Raw genomic sequence first — 22,532 nt, forward strand, 5'->3', positions numbered from 1 at the left:
AGCTAAATAGCAACCGTTAGAAAGTCCTTTCTTCCAACATCCCCGTTAACAATTTAAAAACAACACAAACGTCGTTCCTACATATGTGTTCCCCTCGCCACGTGCTCCCGCTGCGTGTCGTGTCATGTAGTTTGAACTCCGTAAAGGCTGGGTCTTTGCGGAGCTCAAGGATGTATTTGGATACTGCGACCAGTCTGCCCATTGCATAGCGAACATGTAAACGTACAGAGCGTCTGTAAATGTCACCCTAACCGTCTAAAAAAAGCTGCAGAGATTTGACGTGCCACTGGATTCTACGTTTATTGTGTTGCCATTCTGGGTTTCTTTGTGTGTGTGTGGTTTTTTTTTCTTTCCTTTTTAATACACGCCCATTGATCCATGAAACGTTGAAAACCAGGTCAGCAATGGCATCCTAGACTACCAGCACGGAACCTCGACAGTCAAACCCAACTCGACCGTCTCCTACGTCTCACAAGTTGGAGATGCGCGACGCCGCCTCCTGGGGACAGCGTGCAACGTTCACCTCGACCCTGTGTGTGTCTCTCACATACAGTGAACTCTGCTCGCATCGCAGGCAATGTTTATTCGTGAAAGCTACTTATCATACAGGAAACAGCAAAGGCAAGTCTTCATACAGAGGTGCACGCCGGGAGTGGCGGGTGGAGAGGTACATGCAGAGATTTCTGATTCGAAAGGAATAAACAAGAAGACTAGAATTACGGGGCGGGGGGGGGAGGATAGCGGGGAGGGGGGGTGGTTCCCTACTCTCTCCAGCGAGGCCTGGGGTGGCTCTGACTTTACAATTGGAAGATGCCTTCACAGGTAGGACCAGGACACGTGAGCAAGCAGGTGAGAGGAAGGTGGGGGGCTGCACTGTGCTTGACAGGTGTGCGGGGTTTGCTTTTCCGAGGATAACTGGCTTCAGGGGTGAGGCGGGCATAGGCTGCCGGTGGCTCTGTGTATACACACGGTCTATCTCGTTTCGTTTTAAGCCACATCACGTGAAGCCCCCGTGTGTGTGTGTGTGTGTGTTCGGCATCATAAAGAACAGAATTATTTATTGTTCACCATCAGGAAATGACATTTAAGTCTCTCTCTCGCTCTTTTTTTTTTTTTTTTTTTTTTGGCTCAATCGGTTTTTAGAGTGTGTGATTAGCATAACCTAATATTTGTCTTTGTCTTCACTGCTGTGGATTTCCGATCAAACTTTCCCCTTCTTTTAATACTTTAGGGAATTTTCAATCGTCGGGATGTTTGGCTGTAATACCCCAAGATTTGTTCTCCCTGAAAAAAATCATAGTGACAATTTATTAACTACAGAGCAACTTGGCTTTTAGGGGTCAATTTCTAATTAGATTTACAAACATCCATTGGTGCTCAATAGACCTACTATGAAATCTTAATCATATTTAAGGTTTCTTTTTCATGCAATCATTGTATCTGTTAGTTATCTCTCTCTCTTTTTTTTTTTTAAATTCCAAAACTTGGGCTGACTCAAATCTATGGGGCATTACTTGTATCCTAAGAAAATAGATTCAAAGGCAACTCCACGTAGAATGACATTGCAATGGGGTGTACATTTCAAGCGCATCAGAAGTTTGGAGATCTTAAAACTCTTTGTATGTTTGACTATTCTTTTTTTTTTTTTAAAAAAAGCGTTTGTATTGCTCTTTTAGTAGCTTTTACATACTGTACAGTATTGGAAACACATCGGTCTGGTTAAGCTTTAAATAAAACTTGTGGGAAATAAAACTCCTTAGATTCAAAATGGTTTATTCACACAAAATTTAATAGGATAAATCACAATTGTTTGGTCCAATAAATATTTAGGGGAAATAGTTTCTATACAATGCATTTATCAATAAACAAAGAAAACAGGGACAGTTCTGCTAGACCACTTACTGTACTATAAACACGAAGCTCAATATATAAGATTATTGGATTTATCAACTATATTTGAAAGAGTGCACACCGCTTTCTATGACATGTTCGTCCCCCTGACCGGATTACACCATAAAAAGAGTTTCAGAAATAAGAGGGAAAACAGTACAAAACTAGTGAGGCGTCATAGGGCTTCAAACAAGTTAACGGACAACACATATAATCCTGATTTTTTTTTTTCTTTTCACAAACTTACTTCTAAGTGAGATCTTTAAGGCACATAGGAGAACTGAGTTATAAATCCGTCTACCTCATAAAGTAGACCTATAGTACCATAGGTTGTTCCGTCCAAGAACAACATGTGGAAGTATCGCTAGTTTACCTGTAAAAGTGTATGAAGAACATCTCAGCCTTATCAAGGTTGTTTGGTCTGGTTAGTGGTAAATGCCCAAAATCGAATAGAACTGGGGAAAGTCGAGATTTCCGCCCCGTCGAAGATGACACCGCATAATGGCGATCACGCCTTCCTTCTGTTACAGTGTTAACTTATCTCCCATCATCTTTATTTTTATTTTTCTTAAAAAATAAGCTACTTTCTGTGCTAATTTTCTAAAGACCCTGAGCAAGAGTTACGATAATGCACTTAAATGTGGGCAGTGAACTGTCAATAGGTAACCACACGTCTATACAACAGCCAGGACACCTTGGAAAAAAAAAAAATCTATGAAATTGCCACTTGGACCACCAGAGGAGATTTGAGGGGTCCAAGAAGTGGGGAACATGTGCAAAGTTATTCTTAACAATCCACTAAAGCAAGACATATATCTTGACTCCTTTTTTTATTTTATTTTTATTTATTTATTTTTTTTAGGAAATCCACATTCTAATTGGTATTTAACTACAACGGAAGCCTACACATGGACATTCACCACTGCCCAGACCATTACGATTTTAGCTTAAATTAAAAGAACAAAAAAATGCTACTGTAAACTAGGAAATATATTCAGATCAGCATCCACGAGGCCTCTGAGTTTATCTACGTTAATGACTTTGAATCTCCAATGTCAGAAAAGTTTGCTTCTGACAAATATATCGAGCTGTGCCAAAGTAAAATAAAACAGAACATCAAAGAATGCTCATTGTTGGTATTCGTCTATTAAGTTGGTTGGGGTTTTTTTAAAACATTATTCACGTAGAATGCCAGACACAATATCATGGTACAGCTCAAGCCAATTCATAAAGCTATTAATTAAGTTTATGCTGATTTTTTTTTTCGACTCCTTAAAAAATTGTATTTTGCTTATTTTCACGTTCCCTGGAAGGGGTGGGGGGGATTAACTTGGACAGAATGGTTTTACAACTACCATTTGCAGCTTTGGAAGGTTAAAAAATGTAGGATTTCAAGTCCTATTTGGAGTTTTGTGGGTACGTAGGGCATTTAAGTATTGTCCAAATGTTGAAAAGCAAGGAGCTAGTGGGAGTTTTGTGAAGCTGTGCAACCCTAAGAGTCCCATTTCCGAGGAGTTGTTCAGCCTCATAAATCTAATGAATCTCTCCTATTTGAGCTGCTACAGTTAGTGCTTTTGTGTAATCATATTCCTCATTCGTAAGAAAAAGGAGTGACCGAAACATTTTTCTTTTTTCAGTTTAAAATTTTTTTTTTAAAATGGGACGTTTTCAAAATTCCCTAAGCACACATACAATTTCCAGCTTTCCTAAAGCGTTTTCATCGACTGATACTTTATTAACCCAATCACTTAAGAGGGAATATGAATATTTGCCCATCAAAAGACCACTCTCTTTTTTTTTCCCCTCCGAGATTTCTGGAAATAAGTAACATACAATTTTAAGAGGCACTTGGAGGATTCAAAAACTCCCCTTGCCGACTGAATGATCTGATTAATTTTTAAAAAAACACCAAAAAAAAAAAAAACCCACCAAAAATCCAACTACACTTTGTGGACAAAAAATAATAATAATAATAATAAAAAATACACTTTGTCAAGGAGACGGGGCTGTAAACTCATTCGTCACGTGGCTGCCGATGCTACACACCAAGCTGTTTTAATTTCCCAAACACCTTGCGGGTTAGGAGGCGGGGAAGGGAGGTCTTGTAAATAATAAAATAATAATAATTAGGATCAGAATCGAAAGAAGAGGGAGCATTTAAAAAAGAAAAAAAAAACAAAACAGGAAACCACTGTTAGAAAAGGCTCGTTAAGGTGGTCTGGGAGGGGCTGGAGGGCTCGCGGCTGTCCATGCTCGAGGGCACGGCTGTCACTACAGTGAGGGGGGCGTCGGCCAGGTCTGGGAGGGCGGCCGGGCCTGGCGGGGTGAGCGGGCCGCTGTCGGGGGGCGGCGCTGGGAGCGGCGGGCCCTCGGCTTTATCCACACCCCCGTTCTCCTGCCGCAAGAGGTTCCTTCGGAATTTGGCTCGTGCGTTTTGGAACCAAACCTGCAAACCAATCCCAAGGGATGTCTTTACCGCGGTTTAATTTTAGACTCTTTTTTTCCCCTGTCTCTTTCTCTTTCCTTTTCCCCCCCTTTCCTTCCTTCCTTCCTTCCTTCCTTCCTTCCTTCCTTCCTTCCTTCCTTCTTTCCTTCCTTCCTTTCATTCATTCATTCTTTTATTTTTATCTCTTTTATTTTACTTACAATTCTGTAAAGTAAATGGTGTCCCTTTTTAAACATTTTTTATTTTAATGTGTTTTTATTGATTTCAGAGAGGAAAGGAGAGGGAGAGAGAGAAACATCAATGATGAGAGAGAATCGTGGATCAGCTGCCTCCTGCACGCCACTGGGGATGGAGCCCAAAACCTAGTCATGTGCCCTGACCGGGAATCGAACCTGTGACCTCTTGGTTCACAGGTCGATGTTCTACCACTGAGCCACACCAGCTGGGCTCCTTTTTAAAATATATATATATATATTTCTCTTTTTAAAAATAACTGTTTCTGCCCTAGCCCGTCTGGCTCAGTGGGTAGAGCGTCAGCCTGCAGACTGAAGGGGTCCCAGGTTCGATCTGGTCAAGGGCATGTACCCCAGTTGCAGGCTCAATCGCCCAGTAGGGGCCGAGCAGGAGGCAGCCAATGGATGATATTTCTCTCTCATCAATGTTTCTATCTCTTTATCCTTCTCCCTTCTTCTCTCTCTAATAAATAAATAAAAACGTATTTTAGCCTGGCCGGCGTGGCTCAGTGGTTGAGCGTCAACCCATGAACCAGGAGGTCACGGTTCGATTCCCGCTCAGGGCACAGGCCCGGGTTGTGGGCTCGGTCCCCAGTGTGGGACGTGCAGGGGGCAGCTGATTAATGATTCTCTCTCATCATGGATGTTTCTCTCTCTGTCTCTTCCTCCCCTTCCTCCCTCTGAAATCAATAAAAATATTTTTTAACAAACATAGTTTTTTAAATATAAAAAAATAAAATAATGGTTTCTTTTTCTTGGGAGAGGTGGTCCTTTTTATTTGCTTTTTAAAAAATTTGGCGCTTTTTTAAAACAATAGATCCCTTCCATGAATACTATATAAATTCTATCAACTGCCTGTATCCCCGCCCCCAGGCTTAACAAGGTCCACCGGGGACCTATGAGCTTAAGTGGTGACACCCTGGAAGCCGGAGAGAAAGGGCCGAAAGTGCACCAGCCTCCTCCTCAGCCGCTGTCTTTTGAGCAGGAGGAGAGGTGGCCATCGCCAGAGTCTGACTCACTCCTAGGAAGTGAGCATCATTCCCCCAGAGCTCGGCTGCTCTTGAGACGGACGCACGGGAGGTATTCTCAGCACAGGAAGGAAACCCACGGGCCACCAGGCCTCAAACGGGTGTGTGTGGGGGGATTTTAAATGCCTGCCCTTTACCCCTGAGACATGGAAGGGGGGGCCCAGGGAGCCATCTCAACCCCCTGCCATTTCTTTCATCAGTCGGAGAGCCGGACCTGGCTGAGGTCAGGATCCAAACCCCAATACTTGGTTTTCTAGAAACGTGGTTCCTTCCCATGAGAAAACACCCGCTCCAATGGGCTGCTGAGACACGGGCCCTACTGTGGCTTTGGGGGAGTTGAAAAAAAAAGGGGGGGGGTGGACCTGAACTTGGAAGGTGGTAACACAGCCCGTGAGCTGGCTGCCAAGAGTTTGCTGAGAAGCCAGCCAGGCAGGGTCCCCCACAAGTCTGTGAGGGAGCCCAGCGTGAAAGCCCCCCTCGACAGCCACAGCTTAGATAAAAATGAAATAACAAAAATAACAAGTAAAGCCACGGCTTGTGCAAGTAATATCCCTGAGGCCTGCAGACCAGGGAGGCAGCTGTGCTGGCTGGAGGACCCCACTCTCCATCTCTGGGGGCGCGGGGGGACCTGCATTCTTAAAGATGCTGCTCTCTCTTGGGGCACCTTCGGGGGAGCCCCCCGAGAAAGCTCAGCACCCCCTCTAGGAGCATCACTAAGGTCAGCTCAGGAGACGCGGTGGAGGCAATCCCTGCACCAGCCAGCAGGGGGCAGACCTGGCTCCCTGGCCCGGGGACAGGGGGTGGGATTTTGGGGGGGAGGGGGTGTGCACGGCGGAGGAGGGCGCCTTCTTTCTTACCTGCAGCACTCGCTTGGTGAGGCCCGTCTTCTGGGCGAGCTGTTTGAGGTCCTTGGCGTCCGGGTTGTGGTTGATGGCGAAGTAGGACTTCATGGTCCGCAGCTGGTGGTGCTTGAAAGAGGTGCGCATGCGCTTGGTCTTCTGCGAGGGCGGGTAGGGCTGCTGGTCGCGGTCCAGGGGGTCGGCCTCGTTCTCGTTGCAACCTGTCGGGGGCACAGGGAACCCACCAGCGCTCAGTGGACGGCCCTCGCGTGGGGAGGAGGAGGGGGCTGAGCACGGAATCTATGCACGGAATCTATGCAGCAGGAGGTCACGGGCTCGATTCCCCCCTCCCCCTCCATCAGGGCACATGCCCAGGTTTTGGGGCTCAGGCCCCACTAGGTGGGGGGGGGGCGGGGGTTGCAGGAGGCAGCCCATTCATGGTTCTCTCTCATCATGGGTGTTTCTATCCCTCTCTCTTCTTCTCTGAAATCAATAAAAAAACATATTTCAAAAATAAAATGAGCCCTACCTTGTTTGGCTCAGCCGATAGAGCGCCGGCCTGCGGACTGAAGGGTCCCAGGTTCGATTCTGGTCAAGGGCATGTCCCTTGGGTGCGGGCACATCCCCAGTGGGGGGGGGGGGCGGGGTGCAGGAGGCAGCTGATCGATGTTTCTCTCTCATCGATGTTTCTGACTCTCTATCCCTCTCCCTTCCTCTCTGTGAAAAATCAATAAAATATATTTTTAAAAAATAAAAATAGAATAAAATGAAAAAATAAACAGCCACGGAAAAGGCGGTCTGTCCCATCAGGAGGGTCTCCAGGCAACCAGAGCAGGTCAGTTGCCAAAGTCAGCCCAACCGGCCTGCGGAGGTGGCCAGGACCACAGCTTATGTCATAGGAAAACACTCCGTGAGGCTCCTCTCCTGCTTCACGGTTGCCAGGACAACGTAAGAGGAAGAGCTGCAAGTGTGGAAGTGAGAGAAATCTCCAAAAGGGAGAGAAAAGAAAACCACCCCGTCCTAACGTACGTACGTCCCTCCGCACCCAGTCTATAGAGGCCCCGCGTCTCCACGCGGCCTGTATTTGTGAACGGAGACGCACTCCCCGAAGCCAGTGCCTTTGCCATCTGAGGGTTTCGGGAGCCACCAGCTAAGTCAGTTCCAATGTTCGGCCTTTTCTCTTTCTTTTGTTTTTTAAATCCTCCCCCGAGGATATTTTTTCCATTGATTTTTAGAGAGAGGGAGAGACAGAGAGAGACAGTGATGTGAGAGAAACACATCGATGGGTTGCCTCCTGCACGCGCCCTGACCAGGGCCTGCACTTGAGGTACATGACCTTGACCGGGATCCAACCCAGAACCCTTCGGTCCACAGGCCGATGCTCTAACCACTGAACTAAACCGGCCGGGGCCCAATGTTTAGCCTTTTCTGAGCTTCCTACAACCTTGTCCATCAGGAAGAAGCAAGTGTCCGGAGAAGGGGGAAAGTTACACAATAGAAATGCATAGATGGCTTATGCGATCGTAGGAATATGGCTTCTGAGGGCTTTTTGGCTGTAGCTGGTGAACGTGGAGGCTGTGCCTGAATTGCTTTAATGCATATTCCCGGAGGCATGAGCCCAGGCTTGTCTGCACTGGGCACAGGCCTGAGCTCAGCTCACAGCTCACAGCTCACAGCTCACAGCTCACAGCTCACAGCTCACAGCACAGAGAGTCCTCATTTCCAGACCCAGTTCTTGCCCCGTGGCTCTGGCGGGTGTGAGAGGGCCTGAGCTGTGCCCTGGCAGGCCTGGCACAGAGCGGGCGGCCTCTCCTCGCTGCTCGCAAAGCCCTCCTGAGGGCAAACCAGCCCAGCCTGCAGGTCATTGTCCCCAGGGTAGAAAGCTGTGCATTGAAAAGGTCATTTCCAAGAACCCACCGGCTCTACACGGCAAACATGATCACAAAACGAAAACATCTTGCTAGCTATTCACGGATTCGGCCAACTTCCCAGCTTATAGGGCCGTGGCAATTTTTTTTTCCCCCCTGTAAAGCTTATTTCAGATACTTATCCGATGAATATTCCCATCTGATCAGCCTGAACTTTAGTGCGTTATAACAGAATACCTGAAAACAATAAAATGACAAGCAATACCACTGAATCTTAAAAAAAATCAAAATAAACAAGAAATCGAATGAACAAAATAAGCTGGTGAATAAAATGGAGTCAGAGGCAAGGAAGCAGGGAACAGAGCGAGGAATCTCAGGGAAGTGGGGGAGAGAGGGCAGAGATGAACCAAAGATCTTGCTATGGACACAGAGAGTAGGGGGGTGAAGGCCTGGGGCAGGTTGGGAACCCGGTGGAGAGGGGCCATGGAGTGAAAAGGGGGGGGGAGCATCTGTAAGATTCTCCACAATAAGGATTTTAAAAATCATGATAATAAATTAAAAAAAAATAAAATCAACCTGATCATGCCGCTGTGGGCAGGGGGGTGTGGAGAAACTTGAATGTTGAAGCAAGCGAGGCATCTCTTAACATCAGCGCCTCCATTCTGCTCGGTGAAATATTACCTGCCTGCGATGCTCTGGTTAGAATTACGTCCTAAAAGATATTTTCAATAAATCCTCTTCTGTACGGAAACACAGTAGATAAGCAGTGTCCCATCAAGAGATCAGCCACATCACGAAACGCATTTAAACAAGAAATTCTCCCTCGTGTCACGGGAACCAGGCATGAACTCACGTCTCCTTTGTTTGTATTTCCATCAGATACAGAAGGAGGAGGGCGCCCAGCCCAGGTGTAACGGGGCAGGTGAGTTCATCGACGCCGGAAAGACCAGTTCACCTCTGCGGCTCCTACCTCAAGCACACGGCCGGCAGGGAGCTCAATAGCGTGCAATGCAGACTTTGCACCTTGGCCATCAACACCACTGTCCTTGACGATTCATGCAAAATCAAGTCAACTGGAAATGGAATCTAACTTAGACACACACACCCCCATGCTGAGCATGGACTTTTTAAGCTCTGCGAGCAAGGGTAGCATATGCCGGGAGATCCGACAACGGAGAAGATACTAGGAATTGTGTCCGATGTCAGCCCAGTGGGGCGATGTCAAGTTCAAATGCCCGACAGAACGGCACTTTTATATCCTCAAACGGGTGAAACAGCATCTTATGGCCCGCCATAAAACTGTACTTATCTCCAGTTCACTGGGCTGTATTTCACCCCCGGATTATAAATGTACCCACAACGGAACGGTCAGAGGGGCCAGCCTTAGACACCCCGGCTTCTGCCAACGAGACTGCGTTCCTGCCACACGTAACACGTCACTTCTCCTGAACAACACGTCGAACGGAATATTACACTTGGGATGGGAGACTTAACTGGTGTTTAACGAGGCCCTTCGCTCTCTCCCTCTCCCCCCAAATCCTATTTCTTAGAAATGAGCTGATTCCTAACCTATCTCCATGCTCATTAGCCTTTCAAAGGAATCGTGTGAACAAAAATGATGGGGAGGTTTGATAAAATCGCTTCCACTTCCCTGGCTGATGAGGTTTTAATCGGAGGAAAATTTCAGGGTGTCGAACGCCAGGATGGCCCTTGTTTTCACAGAGCCCAGTTCCGGGTGCAAGGAGAGGGTTAGCACTTCACTGCATGGATGCGGTGACTGCGTTATCACTTGCGTATTTCAGCTTAATAGAGCGATCGAGTTCACCCGCAGAGTGGCTTGGTGCCTCCTCCCGCATCACCTGCCTGTAACTGCAAATGCATCCTGTAAACTCGCCCGCGATGGCGTGTGTGTCCCTGGGGTCCCCTTCGAAAGCCGTGGGGTTTCCCTCCCCGCCCCCTGATTTATGAGATGAAATGATCTCTCTTTTAAAACTGTCTTTAAACACACACACACACACCTCTGGGCGCACATCTGGCGCCTCGTTAATGAGAAGATCTGACTATTTCGCTGTGCAGCCCCTTAGAGAACGGGCACCCACGCGCTCTCCTGTTCTGAAGGAACCTTCTCGTCGGAACCGATCCCTGGGAGACCACTAGGGGTCAGTGCCAAGCTGACGGAGCAGCTACCAGGAGCTTCTGAACTTGGGAAGGGAGATTTTTGAGGAGCCCAGAGCGCTCCTTCTTTCAATGAATGCTCAAGTATTCAAGTAAGAGTGGCCTGTCCTAGACTACTTCTTTCCACCCTGGGGGGGTGGGGGGAAGGGGAGTTCATTTCAACCCAGCATTCCGGATACATTTCCCACGTCGCTTCCTAAAATAGCTGCCTCTTTGCACACGGAGAACCGCAACAGGAATATTCTCAGCGAAAGGCATTTGCACGAACCCGATCCCTGCCAAGTCTCGCATCTTCGCTGGGAGCCTTCGCCTCATTAGCAGATTTCAACTCCTCCTCTAGGAAAGGATGCCAACGGCCACGGGCTATTTGTTTGGTGTCAGTGTGACTCTCCCCGAGACGCGCTAGCCACACGGAAGCGGAGATGGCACCGCCGGCCCAGGGAGGCCAAGGCCAAGGAGAGTGAGCGTCAGCGGCGGCTCCATCTGACTTCCTACCTCGGAACGCTTTGGATTCGCCCAAGCCTCTCTTTCGCTAGTTTTGTGACAAACTGGCCTTAAACTCAGAGGCATTTTTGTAACAAACGGGGGGGGGGGGGTGATTTTCAGACAGGCATGTTGGACCCCGTTTCTCCAGATTCTTTCCAGCTGATGTGAGAGAAATATGGGCTATGTGCTCACTCTTCTCTGGGGGGGAGATGGGGGGAGTCCAGGAGGGATGGGGCGGGTGAATGAAGAGGCATCTGGGCCAGTTATGGGCAAACTCCTGGGGGTGAGAGAGGCCACAGCATCTCCTTCCTCCCCCTCCTCCTCCTCCTCCATCTCCTCCTCTTCCTCCTCCTCCTCCTCCACAGCCTGGTGGGGGCACCAGTTTGCAAACGGAGGACCCCAATGGAAGGAATCTTTCATTATTTTAAAGGAGCAGGTTTGTCTTCGCTGGGTCTCCTCAGCGCAGTAGGAGAAGCAATGTTCTACCCCTCTTATAGCTCCTCACGTCTTCCTGACGTGAAGGAAGATGCTAAGCAAGACCACACTCAGCCAATTCGGCTCAATAAACGAGTGAAAACCAGGCTGGCCTCCGTTTAGCGAGAATTGTCCTTCACCCTACAGGGATTCCCGCTGATACCCCACCCCCTCTCTCTCTCTAATTAGAGCCTTGCTGAGTGGCCCCGGATTCCGACATCGCTGTCTATTAATAAAGAACAATTCCTGCCCAGCTGTCTTGTCCGGGCGCCACGCACCCAATGACACCAAGTCATTTGCTGGGCAAAGTGGTCAGGAACCAGAGCCCTCGCCGGAGTGCGGCGGGAAGAGCAGGAAGCTGAGACCCTCTACCTACCGGGTTTGGCAAAACCAGGTCACCGGCCACCGGACACTAACCTGCCTGGCGGGCACCTTGTGGAGCCGACGGCCCTCCTTCCTTCGCCCAGTGACCCTGGCATGAAACCATGGGGACAGCTGCAGCCGCGCTGGGCCCCCATCCCCTCTCTCCTGGGGACGAGCGTGCTGGGGAGCCCGCGCACCCACCGGGTCCAACCCTGGAAACTCCGGGCTCCTCGGAGCAGGACTTGGGGCTTCCCACCCGCTCCATCCTGCTGCCTGACCTTGACAAACCACGTCCCTGGTGGGTGGGACACTGTGGAGCCAGAAGACAGACCAGGTGCCCTACCAGTCGCTGGGGGAAGAGAAAACTAGACATCTATGTGCGCTCTGGGGTGCCCGAGCCCCGACTGATATTCCTGCTCATGGCAACAGAGTGGGGTTGCCACAACATGGTCCCCAAGGTCCCTTCCAACAGAGCGACTCTCCTAGGCCGAGTCCCCCTCCCCCCATGAGGTTCCCAGCCTGAGCTGGACTAGGGCCTGGGAAGTCACATCAACAGGGCGGGTCCTTAGACTCCCCAAAGTTGGCCCATGGCCACTGGAACCCCTTTTCCCAGTGGCTGGGGCCTCTATCCTATGCAGTGAGACTGGGGTCCCCAGGCCTGTCCCCATCCTCACCAGGGGGGTGGTAGGGGGTACAGGCTACTAACAATAGGAAATGGGTGAGTGAGAGAGATGGAGACTGATCCGTGTGTCCCCAACGGCAAGGAAGAGAGGCTCACGGTGGTCTGGCCTGCCTTTTGTTTTCAATTAAAAGAGGAGGTGGGTGTAGGGCCAAGAGCAGCTGGACACGAAGACACCCTCCCCCGCCCCCCAATGGGCCTCACCTGCAGGCTCTCTCCACCTTCCGGGCCTGCTCCTCTGGCTGGCTTATCGAAAGGAACAGCTGGCCGGCCTGACCTACCTACGGAGGGAGCCGCCAGCGCACCCTCCACCAGCACCTCTCACCAACCTCAGGGATGGCTTTTTCCACACTCTTGCCAACCGCTTTCCTAACCAACTCAGGCTGGCAACCGACCCGCAGCCTCTGCCCCCACCCCACCCCCCAGGGCCCACGGGGGCTGGGCTCTGAAGCGTTTCTTTTTTTCTTCTATATTTAGGGAAACCTTCTCCAGGATCTATAAAGTGGCTTCCACCCAGGAATCGCCCGGGGGGCTGTTTGGCTGGGAGTGGGAGCCAGACGCTAATGGGCTCGTTAACTAATGGGCAACCAGAACTTGACTTCGCCTGTTGGGGGAAGCCATTGGAACCCATGGCGACGAGTGTTTTTCTGGCCACAACTTAAATAAAGGGTCCCCTCTCTCCCTCCCTCCCTGTCGCTCTCCCCCTCCTCCCTCTCCTTCTCCATCCCTCCTCTCCCTCTTACTCCTTCCATCCCAGGGACAAGGATGAGCAGGGAGAGGGGCTTCTGGGAACCAGATCCAGGACGGGCAGGAGGCCTGTGGGGTGTAGGGATGGAGGGCGCCGGCGGGGACCCACCTGAGCTGTAATTGACGATGTCCACTCCCAAGGCCGGGCTCTTCCGCTTGCGGGGCCGCCCCTTCTGCACGGTGCCCGTGCCATTGAAGTAAGGCAGCGCCAGGCCGCCGCCCTTGGCCGCCAGCTCCGTGTAGCTCAGCGGCGCGGGGAACTCCCCGTGCAGGAGGCTCTCGAAGTGCGCGCGGCAGTAGACCAGGCCGTCCTTCATGCCGAAGTGGTCGCCCGTGGCCAGCGTCTTGCTGCAGGTGGAGCAGGTGAAACAGCTCAGGTGGTAGACGGCGTCGCGCGCGCGCATGACCATCTCGGAGGCGGAGATGCCCAGGTGGCAGCGGGCACATCGCTGCACGGAGAACCTCCTGGAAGGAGAGCAGTGGCGCGCGCGTCAGGGCGCGGGTGGAGGCCGAGGCAGGGCCGGCTCCCGCGCGGGGACCCCCGGGGACTGGGTCAGCGGGGCCCAGGCCTGAGATGGGAGCGCTCCATTCCGGGTGGAGAGGACGGGGACCCGGCCAGGCCATTAATTCCATCTGTTCATTGTCCTGATGTGATAAACGGGACAAAGACCCCTTCCGTTCACATCAGCTTTTTTCTCTGTAACATGGAGATTTTTAAAATATATTTGTATTGATTTCAGACAGGAAGGTGAGGGAGAGGGAGAGGGAGAGGGAGAGGGAGAGAGAGAGGGAGAGAGAGAGAGAGAGAGAGAGAGAGAGAGGAACCATCCATGATGGGAGAGAGCCACTGACTCTCAGCTTCCCTCTCTGTAACATGGAGATTTTTAAAAATATTTTTATTCATTTCAGAGGGGAAAGGGAGAGGGAGAAAGAGATAGAAACATCCATGAGGTGAGAGAATCACGGACCGGCTACCTCCTGTGCGCCCTGCACTGGGGATGGAGCCTGCAACCCGGGCCTGTCCCTTGACCTGGGGATTAACCCTGACCTCCTTGGGTTGATGCTCAACCCCTGAGCCAGTTGGGCCAAGATTTTGTGGGTTTTTTTTTTTAAAGAAAATAAAACAGCAGGCTCTGCACTCGCTGACTCGCCAGGAACGGGAAGGCTATGCAATCGCAACGCAAGTGAAAACGGTTCGAGGGCTCCACAGCGGATTCTGTTCTAACCGCATCTCTCCCCGGGCTGCGCGCGGAGCGGGATCCCTGCGCGCACACACCCTCCCCTTCCGCGTCCCGGCGCCTCGGCGGGAGGAGTAACTGCATGCGCCCCGGGGAAGCCTAAAGTCCCCCCCTCCCCAGCGGGGGCGAAACTGGGAACGGGGTCCCCATTCTTTCGGGCTGGGAAGTCCTGCCTTCCCAGGTCGTTCACACTGTCCCTGCCGCCCTCGCCCAAGCGCAGCGCCCGGGACGAAAGCGCGCGGACCTTGCCCCGTTCGTAGTAAACGGAAAAAAACCCGCTTTCATCTGGGAGGACAGTGACGCGTTCATTTACTCCACCCGGACTTCCCGGCGGGGTTCCCTCCACGCGCTGCGAGGGGCCGGGGCGCGCGGGGGTCACGGGGACCTTGCACATCCCAGGTGGGTCCCCACCTCCCCCCATCCTCACGGTCCGTCTTGGGGCTGCGGATTGAAGGTGTCAGCAGTGGACTTCCCTGGTCCCCGGTCCCCTAACCGTTCCCCGACGGGGCGAAAGGTGGGGGGAGCCGAGGGAACGGGGGCTCCGGGCCGGGGCGCAGGGGGGCGCGCACCGGTAGTAGTCCTCCTTGCAGTAAATGCTGCCGTCCTTGGCGAAGCAGGTGAGCTCCGACTCCAGGGCCAGCTTGCACTCGCAGCACTTGAGGCAGCGCAGGTGCCACTGCTTGTCCACCGCCAGCAGGTAGTACCTGTCGGCGATCTTGCCCCCGCAGCCGGCGCACAGCGCGGGCTTCTCCGGGCTCAGCGGGGGCAGGCCCTGCAAGGCGAACACAGCGCGGGTGAGGGGGGCGCGGGCCGCGGGACCCAGGGCGCGCGCGAGGGCCACAGCCCACAGCGGGGACACCTTCCCTCGCGCCCCTGTGCGCTTCACTCCCTTTCCGCTTGTCCCCGGGGCCCGCTGGTCACCTGAGGACGCGCCCGCCACCCCGAGCCTCTTTGAAAAAGGCCTGGGTGCGCAAGGATGCTAGTTTGGTGCCTGTTTCCAAACCCGAACAAAATGAAAAAAAGATGGAAAGGGTGGCTTTCGAGGCACTCGGAGTGAAATCCGCGGGCATCGTGGTTGGGGGGCGGGAAGGGCATTGATTGTAAACGAACGAGATCACAATTGCGCCCGTGAATCCCCGGGAGCAGGGAGAGGGGGCAGGTTTTTGTGCCTAGCTGGCGGTTTGGTCACAGAGTTCTGAGGGGGATGAACTGGGCAGAAGTCGTTCTCCCTGATTCTCCGGGGACCTGGTCCTCTTTCTGGTCCTGGTGGGGAGTGCCAGTTCCCAGGGGGGTCCCGGGGCCGGTCCCCTCTGCCCAGCCAGGGTGCAGACAGACCTTCGTCCTGGACGTGGGTTTGGTGCTCAAATTCAATCCCTGCCTGTGTCCCCGATGAGGATGGGGAGCCCGGGCCGGGTTGAGCCCCCAGCTTGGGAAATGTGGGGTGCTGGCTGATGGTTTTGAAACAGGGTGACCCCTAAAAGGGGATTGGGAAAGCTAAGCTCTGGCCATGTCCTTCAAGGCCTGCGGAAACGGGTCGGACTTTCCAGGACACTTGGGCGGGCCTAGAAAGTCAGGTTTCGCCCACGACTGGGACCCGTGCCCCGCGCGGAATTGGGGTTTTAAATGCGGAAACATCCACCCACTGGGCTCATAGCGAGGGGGAAAGGGACCCCAAACGCGGCTGAGCGGCCCCAGGCTGCGCGCCCGCTGAGTCTATGGTTCTCCGCTCAGGGCCCGCAGGCGGGTCCTCAAGTCCGCAGTTTCCCCTCCAGTTCGGGGTGCGGTTCGTGGCGGGAAGCGGCGGCTCAGAGATTATTAAAGGGTTTTCTTTACGGGGCGGACGGGCCTGGGAGTATCACGAACAGGAGCCAGGAATCACGTCGCTTTTCAGCTCCTTCTCGCCCCGGGCTGCGCGCCCCGCTCCGCCGGCTCCTTTACCCGGTTTCCCCGCACAGCCGACGGGGCCGACCCGGGGCGCAGCGCGGCGCCGTCCTGACTCGCTAGCGAGGCCGAGCTGAGCTGCCAGGGACCCCGAAAATCGCTGCGTTTGGGGGTGCCCAGGTCCGGAGAAGTAGAGGTGGCCCATTCCTTCCTTCCTAGTCCCCCCAAAGGCCCCGTCGTCAGACCTGAGACCAGGGCTCCCCGGCTCCCGCGTGGCCCGGACGCCATCAGCCCACAGCCCGCGCCCGGCTCTCGCTCCCTCTCTGTCCCTCTCGCTCCCCCTCGCAACGAGGAGACCGCGGGCCGCCGAGGGGCTCTGGGACCCTAGCCTCCGGTCCCCATCCGCTCGCTCCCGGATCACCTGCGCTTCTGGGCACAGCGGCGGCCGCCGGTGGTGGGAGCGGGGTCTCCGCGGTGGAGACGTTTCACGGCAGCGAGAGGCGGGCGCTGAAGCCGAGAAAATCCACCCGCCAGCCCCGCGCGGTTCCCTCACGACCCACCCTCCTCCCGGGGCCGCCGGGACCGGGACTCCGGGGCACGCAGGGCGCGGTGCTGGGGCCCTCTCCTTACCGCGTCGCGGCCGTTGAGCTGCGCGCCCTTGGCCAAGCGGGCCTCGCCCTTGGATCTGCGCTCCATCTCCTCCATGATGCCCTGGATGTGGCCTCCGGAGATGCCGTGGAAGAGCATGGCTGGGGGGCGGAAGGGACACGCGTCGTCTCCGGCTCGGCACCCCACTATTTCCATAAACTCGCGCCGGGGGCTCTCAGCGCATCCGAGGGCGGGCGCGCGCGGCGGGGACCGCGGAGGAGGCGGCGGCGGCGCAGGGAGCGCAGAGCCGCCCGGGGAGGGACCCAGGGCGGGAGGGAGAGAGCGCGGAGGAAAGAGGCAGGAAGAGGGGAAAGCGATCTGCTTGGGGAGAAAAAGCAATGAGAGGGAAAGAAACAGAGAGGGAAGAAGGAAAAAACCAGAAAGAGCCCAAACCCGGCGGCTCCCGCTGCTGCGCGCAAAACAAACCAACGCGGGCGGCAGCGGCGGGCGGGTCGGAGGGAAGCTCGCGGCTCCGGGAGACGGAGTTACTGCCGAGCAGCGCCCGCCGCGCGGGAGGAGCCCGAGTTCTGGTGCCGCCAGAAAACGGTTCTGAAGACCAAGGCGGAGGCGGGGGCGCGGGCTCGGTTCGGCGGGTCCCCGGCCGGGCGCGCGCGGTCCCCGTGCCTGCGGGTCGGGCTGGGACTGCTCCTGCCCGCGCCGCGGCCAATGTGCGCAGCGCCGAGCGCCAGCCCATGGCTGATCATTCAGGAGGAGGAGTCCCTCTCCGGGGCCGCCACCGGGTTTTTTTTTTTTTTTTTATTCAGACAACAAAGACCTGTCATACTCCTCTCAACCCCCGGTGATGGGCGAGCGGGGACAAACAGGACCGAGGGGGGTCGGGGAAGGCCGCGGGAGGGGGCCGCCGTGCCATCCCCGCTCCCCCAGCGCGGGGGCGCGCGCGCGCGCACACACACCAGACATCACACACATCACACACACACACACTCACACACACACACACACACACCCTAGACTTCCCGGCAACCACGTTTTAAAAGGAGCCCTTATGGTCCCCGCCCGGGCTCAGGAGCCAGAGAGCCGGCCTGTTGGCTCCAACTTGGCACCAGACCGGGGCTCTTCAAGGCCAACCGGAGGCCGGCTCCCTCCAAACTTTGAATTTCCTCCCGGGACCTGCTAGTCCTCCGCTCATTCACTGCTTCCAGCCCCCAAAGAAGTAAAGGCTCAGAGCGATGCCTGGCCTGCCCACCCCCTGGCCCTTCGCTCCCTCCCCGCGGGGACTCCCCTTACCTCGGGCTGGGGCCGCCCCCCACACCCACGAGAGATTGGGGCCGGGAGAGGCTGTGTTGGTAGAGTTTACTTTTGGGGAAAGGGGTTTCTTGGAGACATCAGTGTGTGTGTGTGGGGGGGGGGCGGTGGGCATCAGGATGCCACTGGCCCCGTCCATGGAGAGATGGGTGACTTCCTCTCTTAGCTGGTCGGGTCTGAGGGACCATGGCGGGCGAGGCTGGCATCCCCTTGGACACTTGTCAGTGTGGGCAGCGCTGGGGATCCCGTGAGCTGGGCACGGGCCTGCTGCTTTGGGTCCCCACTGCCCTGGACGGACAGGGGCCCAGAGACGCCGCACCAGGGACTTTAAGGGGGGCTCCTGGCTGGGGAGGGGGGAAGGTGAGCGCTGGCCAGCATCTCACCAGCGGCCACACTGTTCTGTCTCCCTCTGTCCCAGGCAGCCCCTCCTGGGCCCTATTAGAAAGTGCCCACAGTCCCAGGAGATGGTCAATTCATTCAAACCTCCAGACGCCCCCGAGCCGGTGGAAACTGGGGCGCCTGCGGGAACTGGCCTGGCTTGAACGGGAGAGGAGGAGGCAGGCTGCTCGGTGCCTTCCTCCCTGTGGCCCGCCTGGGTCCCCCCCCTCCGCACAGCCATCCCAGGAGCAGAGGGCTGTGTCCTGACACATCCCCGGCACCTCGGGAGTCCCCTGGCGGCCCACCCCCTTCCCAATGCAGGAAGGACAAGGAACCGTGCCAAACCTGGAAAGATGGAGAGGGACAGGAGGGAGGAGAGGAAGAGGGAAGGAGGGAGGGAAGGAGGGCGGAAGAAGGGAAGGAAGGAGGGAGGGAGGGAGGGAGGGAGGGGAGGAGGGGGAGAATGGAAGGAGGGAACTCTGGGTGCAGAGCCTGACTCCCTTTTTAAAACGCCGTTTTCTGAAGCTGCCATAGTCACCCCTTCCATGACCCCCAAGACTCCCCCCCCCATTCTTTTCTAGGGATCAGAACTAATGTCATTTGCAGACTGGACGCCGCCGTGAGGTCCTGGGGCGTCAGAATGTGGCTCAAAAAAACACAATTTCACACAAAAATGAAGCCAATCAAGTGGACTAAGCCGGAGGCCCCCCCTCCCCGCAGCCCAGCTTGGCAGCCCTGGCCGACAGCAGGGTGGCTGTTTACTGTAAGTAAGGTAATTAGGCCCTTTGGACGGAAATCAATGAGCTTTGCAAACCCGCGTGCCTGCTGGGAGCTCAGCAAAGGGCCCCAAGGAGGGGCTGGGCACCCCTCTCTCCCAGACATCAGGTCCCCTCACAAAGAGGTGATGGCCCCCCACAAGTCAGCAGGCAAAAGGACTCCGGCCAGAGGAGGAGGGGAAGGCATGGGGTCTGGGAGAGGAATATCTGTCCATTCCTGGAAGGAGGCTCCAAGCTCCTAGGAGATGGGAAATATGGGACCGAAATCCAGGGACCTGCTCTCTCTGGTTTCTGAGCTGAACTCTCCCCCCGCGGCCCTCCCCCCCCATACACACACCTCCTGCCCAAATGGGGGTTCAGGACTCGGTCTGGCTGTTCTTAGATTTTGGGTTCTAGAAGCTCAGCAAAAACAAAAAAGACCCTCTCTCCCCCAAGAACACCACTCTCTCCTTGCGAGAGATGAAAGTTCGGAGACTCTGGGAAGCGAAAGTTTAACCAGCAACGCCAGGAAACTAAGCCAGATCTTGTGGAAAGAGTCCAGGGCAGCTGGGCCAGCGTGGCTCAGTGGTTGAGCTTGACCTATGAACCCAGAGATCAGGGTTCCATTCCCAGTCAGGGCTGTGGGCTGGATCCCCAGTGTGGGGAGTGCAGAAGGCAGGCGATCCATGATACTCTCTCATCATGGATGTTTGTCTCTCTCTCCCTCCCCTTTCCTCTCTGAAAACAATAAAAGAATATATTTTTTTAATGTCCAGGGCAGGCAAAGACAACGAGTCCTGTCAGCCTTCCATCCACTCACTCATTCACTCACTTATTCATCCACTCATTCATCCACTCATTCATGCATTCACTCACTCATTCATGCATTCACTCATTCATTCACTCATTCATACATTCACTCATTCATTCACTCATTCACGCATTCACTCACTCATTCATGCATTCACTCATTCATTCACTCATTCACGCATTCACTCACTCATTCATGCATTCACTCATTCATTCACTCATTCACGCATTCACTCACTCATTCGTTCACTCACTCATTCATTCATCTCTCCGCCCCACCCCTATTTGTTGTTCCTCTCTCAGCTCCTGAGAAAGGCAGGGCGCCTTCTGGAAGCAGTTTCCGGCTGGGCTCCCAGCTACGCCTGCTCCTTCTTATAAAAGTCGGGTAATGAGTTCCTGCGCCCCGCGGGATCTGCTGCTTCCCAGGATGAAGCAGACGGGCCGGCCCGGACCCCTCCGGCTCAGCCAATGCAGGAAGTTAGCGGGGAGCCCGGGGAGGGGCAGGGGGCCGACGGGTTGGGGAGGTCCCCTCAGCTCCGCGGAAATGGCAGCCCGGCCTCCTGCTCCCGTTCCTTCGGGAGCGGAGAGGCGGAGAGGACGCCTAACGAATCTGGGTGTATGGCCGGGGGTGTCCTACCCTTTTGGTCGGGGAGCCCCGGTAAATTACCCGAGGGGGGCCCTCCTCGCCACCCCTGTCTCTCTCAAAGGACTAGACGGAGGCCGTTTGGGCGGCGCTGCCTTCTTCCACCCCTCGCGTGCCCTGAAAGTAGCCCGCCTCGCCCGTGGCCCAGAAGCCAGACCCCGTCTCCAGTCGGAACCCAAACGCCATTCGGAGCCCTGGGGCCGAACTCTGGCCGCTGGGCCTGGCGCGGCGCTGGGCGCACGCAACCCGCTCTTCCTGCGCTTCCCCGGGCGCGCGGCTGGATAGACTCCGGGGGCGCAGGAGCTGGACCGAGGGGTCAGGGTCCGGGATTCCCACCAGGACAACGGCAGAGACCCTGTGTTGGGCTCGGGCCCAGACTCCCCGGAGGGGAGGGAGGAAGCCTGGCTTTCCCAGGGGCCCCGGACCTGCATCTCCAACACCAGCGGTTCTGGGTCTCTTCAGACCTGCGCGTCGGAGGCCAAGACCCCGCGCCCGCGGGTTGGCCCGGTCCTCCCGGCCCCGCGAGCTGGTGGAGGCGCCCTGGGTCTGAAAGGTGTGGCGTCGGCTCGGCACCCAGGACCCACCGAGTCAGCGTCGTCCCGGCGCGAGTACCGCGCACGGAGCGCTGACCACCCAGCGCTGGGCTCCCGGCGGCGTTGGGCGGGCGGAGGGCGGGGAGCCGCCGGGCCGCTTTCAGTCCGTGGACAGGGACCCCTCGGTGCCAACCTCCTTCCCCACCAGCGAGGCTGCGGCCGGCGCGCCTCGGACTCTCCCGCGAGGAGGGAACCCGAGGGAACCCCCAGGACCTGCGGGGCGTGTGCCCGGGGCGCCGCCGCCCGGGGGGAGCCCGAGCCACCAGCTCCGCGCGCTCCGGTCCGCGCCCCGGCTCCGCGCCCGCCAAGCACCCGCTGGTCACCTGCTCCCTCCGGGTCCCCGGGTTCCTCTGCGCGGGCGCGGCCTCCGAGTCGGGGACCAGGCGCTCTGATACCTGCAGCCCCTTCCCCCGACTTCCCGCGCCGCCCGGGGAATCACGGGGCGCGTCCCGCACCGCGTCCGCCGCACCGGCCCCGGGGTTTGCAGCGAACAAAAGCGAGGCAGGAGCCGCTCGCTCCCAGCGAGGCCCTGCGAGGGGGGGGGGAGCGGTCTTCCCGGCCCCCACACCCTTCCCGGGAGGACCCGAGCGCAGCCCCCGCGCATGAACCCCGCTGGGCTCCGGGCACCGCGGCCTCCGCCCCCCGAGGGGCAGACGCTTGGAGAAAGGCCGGCGTCGGCTGGGTGTTTGCGCCTCCCCAGCGCGGGTCACTTCTAAGACACACACACCCCTCTCCGTTCCACCCAGAGAAGCGCGCACACGCGTGTGCACATGTTCTCACACACACACACACACGCACACACGCACACAAACACACACGCCGTGCGCGCCGGCTCAAGAGAAGGACCCGGGAAGGCGAGCGCCCGGCCCGTCCTCACCTGCCTCCAGCGTCGTGCCGGTCAGCATCCTCGGGGCCGCTCAGCCGGCGGAGGCTGCCCGCCCTGCGAGGAAGAGCCGCCGTCAGCCGCGCGGGCAGGTTGCGGAGAGAGGCCCCCTCCCCCTCCCCCGCCCCCGCTCCCTCCCCCACCGCGCGGGTCCTCGGAACCCGGCGCCGGCGGTGCGCGTAGGGCGTCCAGCCATCCTTCCGCGCGCG

General features: G+C 55.8%; 1 protein-coding gene across 4 annotated transcripts; it reads right to left on the reverse strand.

Moving 5' to 3' along the window:
• Nucleotides 1–1,132: 1,132 nt before the first annotated feature.
• On the reverse strand, nucleotides 1,133–22,410 carry LHX9 (LIM homeobox 9). 4 transcript variants are annotated; one of them, XM_036354983.1, is made up of 6 exons: nucleotides 22,318–22,410; nucleotides 16,978–17,096; nucleotides 15,036–15,238; nucleotides 13,338–13,693; nucleotides 6,455–6,657; nucleotides 1,133–1,284 (listed from the first exon to the last, which is right to left on the reverse strand). In XM_036354983.1, the coding sequence occupies exons 1-6, from the start codon at nucleotides 22,343–22,345 to the stop codon at nucleotides 1,228–1,230; spliced, it is 966 nt and encodes a 321-aa protein (XP_036210876.1). In that variant the 5' UTR covers nucleotides 22,346–22,410; the 3' UTR covers nucleotides 1,133–1,227. The 4 variants fall into 4 exon arrangements, with proteins under 4 accessions (XP_036210876.1, XP_036210874.1, XP_036210878.1 ...); XM_036354985.1 differs by lacking the exon at nucleotides 1,133–1,284 and adding an exon at nucleotides 4,085–4,336; XM_036354981.1 differs by lacking the exon at nucleotides 22,318–22,410 and having other exon boundaries at nucleotides 16,978–17,645.
• Between the last annotated feature and the right edge of the window lie 122 nt (nucleotides 22,411–22,532).

Source organism: Myotis myotis, unplaced genomic scaffold (genome assembly GCF_014108235.1).
Source record: "Myotis myotis isolate mMyoMyo1 unplaced genomic scaffold, mMyoMyo1.p scaffold_m19_p_21, whole genome shotgun sequence".
NCBI classification, from domain to species: Eukaryota; Metazoa; Chordata; class Mammalia; order Chiroptera; family Vespertilionidae; genus Myotis; species Myotis myotis.

Bases quoted from the DNA above. Each gene is read 5' to 3' on its own strand.
- LHX9 (XM_036354984.1), bottom strand. From the start codon at position 17,151: ATGGAAATAGTGGGGTGCCGAGCCGGAGACGACGCGTGTCCCTTCCGC. The intron at 13,694-15,035 runs GTGCGCGCCCCC...CTCTCCTTCCAG, and splicing joins TGCAAGGAGGACTACTACCG to GAGGTTCTCCGTGCAGCGAT. The intron at 6,658-13,337 runs GTGGGTCCCCGC...TGCCCCCGACAG, and splicing joins CATCGTCAATTACAGCTCAG to GTTGCAACGAGAACGAGGCC.